Raw genomic sequence first — 11,750 nt, 5'->3', positions numbered from 1 at the left:
ACGGAGATGTGTTGTAAAATAAACTTACATCAAGAAAAAATAAGAATATAGACATTACCATTATTTTCAATGAAAAGTAAGGGAAAAATTAAATCAGCATTTTGAGATAACAAACTCAAAATGTGTTGACAATATGCTTCATAATTATAAATGTCTATGGAAAGGTTCCTCCAATCTCTACATACTGTAATAAAATGAAAACGAATTTTTATATGTATGTAGCCTAAAGTCAATGACCGTAACGAAATCGACAAGCTTTTTGTAAAGACTTAAACCAATCCTGGTCCTATAGGTCCAAACTCTTTTATAAAGAAGTGTTCCTTTTATGATTCTGGGCCTTATAACATAAACGATATTCATTTAAGAAATGAATTTAATTTTTGAAGATTCATGAGGACATGAACTACGACGCTTCACGCCGGTGTAACGACGAAAAGTGACCCCCGTAGAATATTGACCGGGGGGTCAAATTTCTCCGTAGAAAAATGACCCCCCGGTCAATTTTCTACGGAAAGTAGGGTCATTTTTCGACCGTAGAAAACCCTTCCAGGCCGGTTATTCTACGACTCCACACACGTTGAAAAATGACCCCCATAGAAATCTGACCCCCTACTTTTTCACTGTATTTTATAATTAAACCTTTAGAAATGAGGTGTGAAATGCGTTAATCCGATGTTGGGGAGGGTCGGTGAAGGCCTAGAGTCTCCTGATTTTTTTTCTTTCAAATGTATATTGGAGGAGGAGCAAAGTACCTCCCCCTCCTTAACGCCACTTCTCAATACTAGCATGATATACAATGTATATGGTATGGTTATTTTTGCTTGCATCCCATATATATAATCCGTTTTGTTTTTTCCTTGTTTTTTTTTTCTCACAGGTTTTGTTCCAAAAATGACATGATATGTTTCTGACAACGATATACATGTATGGAATGGATGTTATCGGAAACTATTTAAAGGACAAGTTTGTGGCCCCATACTTCTAGCTTAAAATTTGTGCCCGCTTTCAACCTGCCTCCACCCCAGCTTTTACATGTATCAGTTTCTGAATACACCATTGCATTGAAACAAAAAACGTATTGTATTATTATTTTTAGACAAGGAAAAAATTAGAGAAAGCACGGCATATGAAGCGTCCAATAGCGTCCAATATGGAAATGCTATCATTAACTGTAATTGCCGCTTCATTTTTAATATAATATCTTTTTCCCTCTTTTAGGTTCATTTATCCTTATTTATTACATGAATATTAATACCCCCGCTTCGAAGGAAATGGGGGTATATACCTTGTACCCTGCGAATCTCTCTGTTGTGTGTGTGGGGTAAGAAATGGCTCATAGATTTGTTGTTTCCCCTGTAATTTGTGTACTTACAATTATTTTCTGTAGAATTATATTATCTCTATTGTAGGGAAAAAAGAATGTATCTAAATAACGTTAACTATGAAATACTATATATATATTGTTTGTATCAGGATCGCTATATGAAAAACACTGATAGTCTCTAAAAAAAAACAACTATAGTTTACCAAAGTTAACTATAGTTTAATGCAGTATCAAAGTTTTTACTATAGTAAATCAAAGTATTTTTTGAATATATGATTGTGGTATTTTATGTTCTTAAATTTATATGTACACATTTTTTCTATATTTTAGGGAACTACGAGGGGTAATCAAAAAGTTCGTGAACTATCTCGTTATTTACAAAACCACAGTTCAGATCAAAATGAAATTTGGCACACATTAAGTCATAAACATGTTCTATAAATAGCAGATATGTGCTCCACGTTTGGACGTCACAATATAAATACTAGAGGTACTGTGAGCACTGAGCTCACTAAATTATACCCCCCGCCTCCTAGTTTTGCTCTCGGAAACCCGAAATAAGTGTCAGATCAAAAAGTAAAATAGGAGGTGCACAATGGCATTATGTAATAAAGAATCTGTGAAAGTATCAATAAATTTTATTCAGTGGTATAGGAGGAGTTGCGGATAAGAGATGGGTACCCTACAATATTATAGAAAGAAATGGCAGTGTCCATCTCTTGCTATGGGAAACCCGAAATATGTGTCCGATCAAAAAGTAAAATAGGAGGTGCACAATGGCACTATGTAACAAAGTTTCTGTGAAAGGTTCATAAAATTTCATTCAGTGGTATAAGAGGAGTTGCGGATAAGAGATGGGTACCCCAAAGCGTAACAGACGGACGGATGGACGTACAGACGGACGGACGGACATCCCGATCACTATATACCCTCCCACTTTTCAAGCGGGGGGTATGATGACTCAATATGTAGATGACGTGACAAAAAATGGTTTACTCAGTCGTACTTGATCAACGAACGGCTTAACATTTATCTTAGAAATTCCTTTTCAGTAGCATATAATGATTTGTACACGATTTATGAAGACAAAAAGACATGGCAGAAGTTCAATCATTAATTGGATTGATTGTTTTAGTGAAGGAAGGGAGATGGTAAAAATTATGTTTGTTCTGGTGCCCAGTGAAAGCAAGCCCTAAAATATCGTTTACCTTAGATTTTAAACATATCATATATGATAAAAAGAAGGCGCCCATACTTTATCCACAATGGATAAACGACGCACCCCAATACAAAGAGTCGGGTTGTGATGGTCACTATGCTCATTCTGGAAAAAGATATCCTAATCCACCAATCCTATTTGTGACAAATGGACTGTTCTTGTTATAAAAAATAACTTGCATGGTAAGAAATATAAAACTCGGAAAAATCTTTTAATTTCTGTGAACAGAACGCTACGGAGCATGTCACGTGAACGCCTGGGTCACGTGATTCGCGTATGGGCAGATCCATTATAATAAGAAAACGTGAAATAAAATTTCTAAGTTAAAAAATTAGCCGATTATCCAATAAAAAGATACAACTGAAAGATAACTGAAAGGCCACTGAATTGTATCTGCCGTTCAGTCGACTGAATGATAACTGACAGACCACGGAAAAGTCACAGGAAAGGAACTTTTCAGTGACCTTTCAGTGGGGATTCAGTGGGCATTCAGTTACCATTCCGTCGACTGAATGGTGTAATTTCATCCTGTGAGAACGATGGCAGATGTGCATTCAAATCGGAGAGGATCACTTTAAAAAATAATAAACATCGAAATGTGATTTTATTTCTTTTATGGAAGTAATTCAATTAGTTCGCGAACTTTTTTATTACCCCTCGTATTTCTTGTTCATTATCATCCCAAAATTTTACACTACTGAGTTTCAGCTTTGAAATCTCAAAAAAGTTCCAAAAAAAGTTTCATAGTTTATCAAAGTATTTACTATAGTTAATAATAGTAAACTATAGTTAACTACGAGGGTTGATCGGTAAAATCGTGGACAAGTTGTCTAGAGTAAAAAATAGTCATCACTACGTTCTAAAATTTTCACTATTTTCTAGTACACTTTTCATCAATATACATAGCAAATTTCAATTAGATATGTGCTCAAGTAAACAAAATATGAGACTTTATGTTATGTGTGGTATCGCCTTACGGCGCACGTATGATAACGTCAAAGTGTATAAAGCAGCGTTACGTTTCCTCTTTGCTAAAAAAAAGTTAGGTAAGCCCCACTTAAATTCGGAAATTTCATTGATGCACATACTTGAGTTCCCCTTTATTCCTCCACAAACGGTCAAGGAACCAATCTCTCACACACATGGAACTTTCTGAAGATTTATAAATAAGTTATGGACAGTACTCTCACTACTATTCATCTAAATAGGCTGTCTTATATCGATGGTCTACAGTGACAGCGTCTCTTGCTATTGCCAGTAGTTGTTTGTTGGTATGTTTCGTTCTACCCGGGGACCCGATCAAAAAGCTTCTGCTTAGAAAACTCCCATTTCACTTGTATATTAAAGATCTAGTGATATTTTTTTTCTTCTTTAGTCATTTAAAGTTTCTTAGGGCGTAATTACTACATCTAAATCAAACGGAACCGCTCTCCGGTGCGCCGTAACGTCACCATTTTTCGCTTGTTGCGTTTACCACTTTCCCATTGCAAATGCTAGGGAAACTGCCAAAGTTTAAGGAAATGCCTTAAAAATTTACAGAAGACGACATAATAGATAGTGGATCAAAAATAGGATAATTTTTACCCCATCTTTATCAATTTACTACTTTTATTTCGAAATAATACCGGTACTCATGTATTTTCAAATGAAACCCTGGTTTATTTATTTTGCGCCGTAGGACCGTACCCTGTGTACATTCAAGAATAATAAACACGTACTTTGTTTTTGTCTATAATTATCCAAAAAATTACTATGCACTTAAATATGATAAATAAACAATTGTTGAAAATTTCAGCTTAGTGCGCCCATTATTTCTCGAGAAAAACGCTTTGTTAATGATTTTACCGGACAACCCTCGTATAGTTTACTATAGTAAATTTTTGTTAGGAGTCCCTTCGATTGTGATAGAAATACTTGCAATATGCTCCCTTCCTTGATAATTATATAGATACATCTATAATCTACATCACCATGCATATATGCATAATGTAACTCCTTAGAAGTAGGATTTTTAATGTAAGAAAAAAAGATTTTTGTTTACTTTTATCCTAAAAACTCATATTTTTAAAACCTCGTATCACACAGCAAGATCGCTTAATTTGTGCATGGGAAAGACATGGCCAGATTTTTTTTCTATAGGCTAGCAAATTTAAAGAGTGGGTTACATCGTCGTTACCCACCTCCTCAAAACTTACCACTACAGATACGCTGACACGAATCACGTACTTGAACAATATTTTTTGGCACAGTTCTATGTAGTCTTGCAAACGCAACTTCAATTGTGCTAATATTGCCAATCATACTTAGGGAAAAAATAATATGTAAATTAGGCAGGAAAGCTTTTTCATAATGCAACATTCGGTTTTTTCTATTGGTAAAAATTATTACATGTAACTAGAAAGGGGATATACGTACTACTGTGTATAAACTTGTGTCAATTCTTAGTATACCAAACACCTCTTTTATTAATTAATTATTTTTTTATGTAAAAAGCCTCATTTTGTTTATAGGCTTTGTTGACACTAGCAAACGACAAAAGACATTGGTAAAGATTTTGAGCTAACCATTTTTTGTGTCTCTGAGATCGAATATCAGATGAATTTTTATTTAGTCCTGTCTGTTATTTTTACACAAATTTAATCTTCCTTATATTTTATTAGAAGTTTTTTTTTACCAGAAATCAAAGATATATATGAGATCTAAATTTCTTAACAATTGTCCATTTTTTCACGCAGATTTATTTGGGTAGGGTTCGAAAACATTAATCTTTCTTGTAACTTCAAAAAAAAAAAAAAAAAAAAAAAAAAAAACCTTGAGACTTTATTTTCATTCTTTTTTTCCATTATTTACCCAGAGTAAAATTTAAAGAGGATCATTACAATTATACACAGAAACCATGCATTTTTATTCATATGTAAATTTCTCTCTCTGACACCAGCTAAGTAACTAATGGGTGAATTAAAAAAAATGACCACCAAACTGAATTTTTTTGGCAAAATTCAACTACTTATAACATATTTTTCACTTATATCATCATATTGCAAATGCATTCTAGTTTAAAATCCTGAAGTGGCAATAGAATAGACAATTGGATTAAAAAGTTTCAGAATTTTAATTAGTAAAATTTCTTTTGAAAATAGAAAATATCATTACACCTTAAAAGACTTTCTAAAATACATAATCACAAGAAATTATAGTTTTTTATGCTTCAAAATGGTAAAAGGGGTATAAATGATTAAATCTAGACCTTGAATGAGTATCTTCTCTTGTACATGTGACAAAAAATTGGCTTTTTGATTGTTATTTTACCTTATTTTTTCAATTCTGGTTTGAAAAGTTTTAATATGAAAAAAATATGAAGCAATAAAATTCCCCAAAATTCACTTTTTTGTCCGTTCAAGTCAATTCTTTAAATCTAAGCCAAAAAAGAATTGTTATATACGAGTTCTCTTACAAAAAATACTAGATTTTGAAGTCACCCTATGTTACATTATTGTGTTGCACTCCTGACATCTGATATGTATTTTATTTAACATTGTTTTAAAAATTATAACACACAATAACCCATTCTTACTTTGTAAATCAATTTGTCGTGTTGATATTTTTCATCGTTTACAGCAGGTTTTTCATATTTTGAAGACCTTAAAACATGATTATTTGCAAAGTGTAATATATATAAATTGTATTTAAAATATATGTGATATGATGAAAACTATTCCCTGAATTGACTGTAAAATTTCTGTAATTTGTTGATAGACATAGTGTTTTGAACATCAAATAGTATCAAGCATTTTTTTTCAACTTATTTTTTAGAAAAGATAGTTAAAAAGCATCGGTAATTATGAAGCAGTTTTGTTGCACTCCTGACTGCAGTAAAGTTTAAAATTAAATCATAGAACACAAAAATTCATAAAGTGTTGGCAACATCAAGTGGTAATGAAATTGTGCAATACTTATAGTCCAATACTTCATAATTAAAACAGATGAACGTATTTAAAATTCGCATTTTATCTGGAATTATACCCTATTTTATGCCAAAAAACTAGCTTAAATGTATATTTAGAAGATAAAATATATTTTAAAGCATATTTTCCTTTAGAAGACAAACACAGTAACCCACCAGAAAAATTCTACTCATCATTTTTTCTTTATTTTTATTCTTATTGGATGATTTATAATTCTAACAAATTTGTTGCACTCCTGACCAAAAGCATTGGGGCCTTTACAGTAGAATTGTGAAGTGAAAATTACATAAGAACTTGTTCTGTTGTTTCAGTGAAGTTGAGGAGGAATTACTTGAATTTTATGACAATGTTTTAGTGTGTTTATTTTTAACGTTCATTAAAAAAATCACAAAAAAGATAAAAACACATCTGAATTGATAAAATTGAAAAAGGAAGGATTTTGATTATAAAACTGTCAATAATATAGCATTAAATTATAGAAAAAGATCATTATTAATTAATGAATACTTCTAAGCATGAATAGAAGTCTTTTCGTCACAGAACTTGAATCTTTAAAAAAATGTGTTGCACTCCTGACCATAGAAATATGGATCTGAAGCACAGATAGATCCTGTAATTGATAAATCTATTTGGTAAAAATGTTCTTTGTGTCTTTATTTTCCAAAATAAAAATCAGAAAATCATATAATGATAATAGTTTTTTCATGCTTGGAAGCAAAACATCAAATGTTGCACTCCTGACATTTTTGGGTATGCACATATACTTGACTCTCATTAATGCTGCTTGTGATTTATATAACATTTTTAAGTTTTAAAATGTATATCAGTTATTATTTTACACTTCCAAAATTCTTTTTAGTCTTAATTTTCTATCAGAATTTTACAATCAATGTTTTTTGGCAACACTACATTTTTTCTGTTGCACTCCTGACATGGTATAACATTTTTTTAAACATCAGCCATGACCACAACTTGATTAAACAAAAGTTTCAACAGTCCACATTTAAAGCTCAATACTTTGAATATTATCAGGAAAGTCTTTATTTTCAACATGAAGCATTATTTTTTATTTCACAGATCTCCAAAAAATATTGAAATTTCAAAATGTCACAAAAAGGTGTTGCACTCCTGACAATTTTAGCATCATTTTTAGGCATAACTTTTTTGTTTATTGAGATATCAACGAGATATTTGGCAGGTATTTAGACACTATCTAAAGACATATGCTGAGACATAGAAATCTATTTTCATTGTCTGTAATTTTAGTGTGGGTTGATAAATATGCATTTGGTCATTTTTTTTTTGAATTCACCCTAATCTTGTTTTTTTAATGATGACTCTGGAAACTTTTTTATATAAAATTTGATAAAACAAATCTAAGAACACGTGTATTTTTGCTCTTACAGTCATCGAACAGCATAATAGCCTATAGTTATTTGTTTTCCTTTAATGGATAAAACATCTTGTATTATTGATGTACATCTAAGGTATAGTGTAACCTTTTGTTACTTAAACTTTAAAGCTTATAGGCTGCGTGATTTTACCTCTATGTATTTGCCTTACAAGAATATTCCTACCAAAACCAGTTCTTTGTATTAAAAAAAGACACGGGGTCACTATTCTACGGGGTCATTTTTCTACAACCCACACGGAGAAAAATGACCCCCAGGCCATAATTTCTACGAAAAAGGGGGTCATTTTTCTACGTAGAATATTGACCAGGGGGTCAAATTTCTTCGTAGAAAAATGACCCCCGGTCAATGTTCTACGGGGGTCACTTTTCGTCGTTACACCGGCATATTTCATGAAGCGCGTTAGCGCTTCATGATAAATATGCCGGCGTGAAGCGTATTTTAAAAAGAATCATTCAATTCCAGGCCCGTAGGAAGCAATTTCAGTTTGGGGGGGGGGGGGGCAAAGCCAAACATTTTTCAGTTGACAGTTGAGGGGGCACTACCAAAAATTTTCTGACAAGCAAAAAAAAAAAAAAAAAAAAAAGGTCGTCAACTATATAGCTACCAAATATTCCTTGACAAGCAAAAAAAAAAAAAAAAAAAAAAAAAAAAAAAAGGACATCAGGCGGTTTTATTGAGGGGGCACATCCTTATAGTATCTATGTTTACTATAGCAATCTATATATCGGCCCCCCCGTGCCCCCCCCCCCCCGGTTCATACGGCCATGAATTCTTTTAGGATCAACAAGTTTTCTTAGGATTATTTATCAACTTCAGTGCCACAATACGTTATATATGAGGAAAACAACATATCATTGGTGACACATTTTTATAGTACACTTGGCCCCATAAAATAACTCCTGAAATCAAGTCTTTTAACCGGGCACTATCATCTTTTTATGATTATTTACTATTTATTTAGTAAACCTTCGTCCTGCCTTCTCACCACGGGACTGCATTTTTTTCCTTTTTGTAATATATTTCAATATATTGATACATTAAAAAGTACTAGCAAAATGTGAAAACAATACGATATACTTACATGAATTTTCAGTAAAGGTAAGAGGGTGGTCTGCTACTTTTCTGCTGGTACCTATGAAAACTGGAGACCAGACAAAGATGACTTTCCTTCGGATGCCCTCGGGAACAAAATGATTCACTGGGAGAATGAATGGTGGGTAGACATTAGAGACACAAGGTAAGCAGTACGTGTTTGTAGTAGTTTTTACCATTGTGAAATACGTTGTGTGAGTCGTGGAATGAATATGTATATATAGAATATACAGTTGTAAATGGGTTTTCATTTCACTGAAATTAAAGTCTAGAATTAATTTTCATTTTTAAAAAAAATTGCATTGTCGCAGCGAGGGAGAGGGTTGTCGTCTACTACTATTCACTTATTTATTGATAAAAAAAATTCAGATACATCTTTCCAGACAAATTTACTCAATATGTGGGAAGTGATACGTGTAACCATGTTCTCTGCAAATATTTTCTTATCCATGAACAAAAATGGATATATATATATAATTTTTTTTTTGCCTTATACTATTCTGTCTAAAGAGCTTGTGACTCTCTCCATGGTTTTTTTTTGTTTTGTTTTTTTTTTGTTGTTTTTTTTTTTTTTTTTTTTTTTTTTTGTATTATTCTCTTCATATATCAGAGTTCATGTTTTTCCCCCTACAAATAACTATATTTTTTTTAAAAAAAAGACAAAGATGAGGAATAACTTGGATTCAAATTAGTAATATTCATGTATGTAATTTTCCTCAGGATTAGGAATATAATGGCTAAGCGCATTGCTTTGGCAAAACGGCATGGGTGCGATGCTGTAGACCCGGATAACGTTGATGGTTATACAAATCAGAATGGACTAGGCCTCACAGCTACCAATCAGTTGGACTTTAACCGATTCCTAGCAACAGGTGAAAAGAATTAGTGATCCGTGCATAAGACAAAAAAAAAAACATTTTAAACTCACTTTAGTCTCCGAAAGAACCCATGACCGAGGCAGATATGCTAAATTTTAATTATTTTGGGCTATTCCTTCAAAATGTCAGACTAAATTGGACCCTCGGACTCCAAATCCACTCCTCTTAAACATGTAATAATTTTCAATCTGCATTCGCGTTATTATAGAGGCTCACAACCATGAACTTGCCATTGGACTTAAGAATGACTTGAAACAAATCCATGACTTGATTCACAACTTTGACTTTGCTATTAACGAGTCATGTGAACAGTACCACGAATGCCACTATTATCAACCATTTTTCGATGCCCGGAAGGCAGGTAACGTCATTAATTTTTCCCAATATTCTGAGTATTATTCTTACACTTCTTTCACATGACACTTGTATATATCATTGTATATTTCAATAAGAAAGCTATTAGATCTGTCGCATTTTTGTGCTAAAATGTTGCATGCATTTAAGGACATATGCAACGTACCTTACCTACTGATAATTTTTCGAGATATTCTTAATTTATGATTATAGTGCCATCAGATGTTCGTAGACAAAAAATCAGCATGCATTACCAGGGATTTGAAAAGATATCAATTGATGAAATTTCTTATATAATTCAAACAAAAATTACTAAACATATATTTTAGATGTTTTGTTTATCCAAACTTGTTTTAGAAGAGGTGTACAATAGCATATATAGACATTAAAATGTAGCGTATGTCCTTAAATTTCACTTTTTTCTACTTTATCAGAATAAACAGCATTTTATGAGTCCATTCAAAGACACTTATTGAGGGAAATATTCAGATTCTTTTTTCTTATTTTTTTCTTTTAACAGCCTGTCTTCCACATAGAGTATGTAGATAGTACCTCGGAGGCTCACTCTCACCGCAGTACTATCTGCAGTAACCGCCCCTCTGACATGAACACGATCATAAAAGTACACCTTACTAACTTCAAGGTCGCCTGCTAAATTATATGGTGTCTGGTTTAATGTAATAAAGTTTTCTAAATTTTGCCTGCATGTAATCTTGATGGCAAACCTATTTGTTAGACAGGATTTAAATTGCAAATGTCATTGAGAAAACCTTAGAGTTTAAAAGAATTCATTGATTTTAGAAGTATAGAATACCATGGGTTCTCAATAGCTTCACCAAAATAAATAACAAAGCAATCAACGCTTGAAAATAAAACATTTACATATATTTAAGAATTGTAATTCGGTACAATATAACTGTATTTTGAAATATACGATCTACATTTACTCATAAATTGCAATTGCAATTTTTCACAATATAAAATTGAAATTCCTTTTTTGAGAGGAAAAAAAAAATGGTAACAACAAGAACATTAAATTCAAAAGCAGGTCATTCTTTTCGCTGTGCTAAAAACAAATGGAGAACGGCAGACAATAACTCGTGTAAGAGTAGTTTTGTAGTTTGTACCATTGTACATGACTCTTTGGACGCCCAGTAACTCTTGGGACGCCCAGTTTCTCCTGTGTCAAAATCAGCTGTGAAGATCCGGATCCTGAATGTACTAGTTTTGTATTACAATTTTCTACGATAATAATTTATAATTATAAATTATAGCTGTTATTTAAGGAATAACTGTCTTATTTTTTGGATTCATGATGTGATCAATCGAGTGGCTTGCGTGATAATTTGCATAAACGCCGAAGGCGTTTATGCATAAAATTATCACGCAAGCCAATCGATTGATCATCGTCATGAATCCAAAAAATAAGACAGTTATTCCTTATATTTACATGCTCCTGATTCTGCAAATTCCCATGCTAATAGCCCTGCTTCTGTCTCTATT

General features: G+C 32.5%; 1 protein-coding gene across 1 annotated transcript; it reads left to right on the top strand.

Moving 5' to 3' along the window:
* The first annotated feature begins 647 nt into the window (after positions 1-647).
* On the top strand, positions 648-10,944 carry LOC133204902 (uncharacterized). The gene is made up of 5 exons (XM_061340645.1): positions 648-652; positions 9,017-9,160; positions 9,736-9,887; positions 10,102-10,250; positions 10,768-10,944. Exons 1-5 carry the CDS (start codon positions 648-650, stop codon positions 10,900-10,902), a joined length of 585 nt encoding a protein of 194 aa, XP_061196629.1. The 3' UTR covers positions 10,903-10,944.
* The last annotated feature ends 806 nt before the right edge of the window (positions 10,945-11,750 follow it).

Source organism: Saccostrea echinata, unplaced genomic scaffold (assembly GCF_033153115.1).
Source record: "Saccostrea echinata isolate AGI-Se365-2 ecotype Australia unplaced genomic scaffold, CSIRO_AGI_Sech_v1 ptg000054l, whole genome shotgun sequence".
NCBI classification, from domain to species: domain Eukaryota; kingdom Metazoa; phylum Mollusca; class Bivalvia; order Ostreida; family Ostreidae; genus Saccostrea; species Saccostrea echinata.
This window is presented reverse-complemented; position numbering and strand designations above follow the sequence as displayed.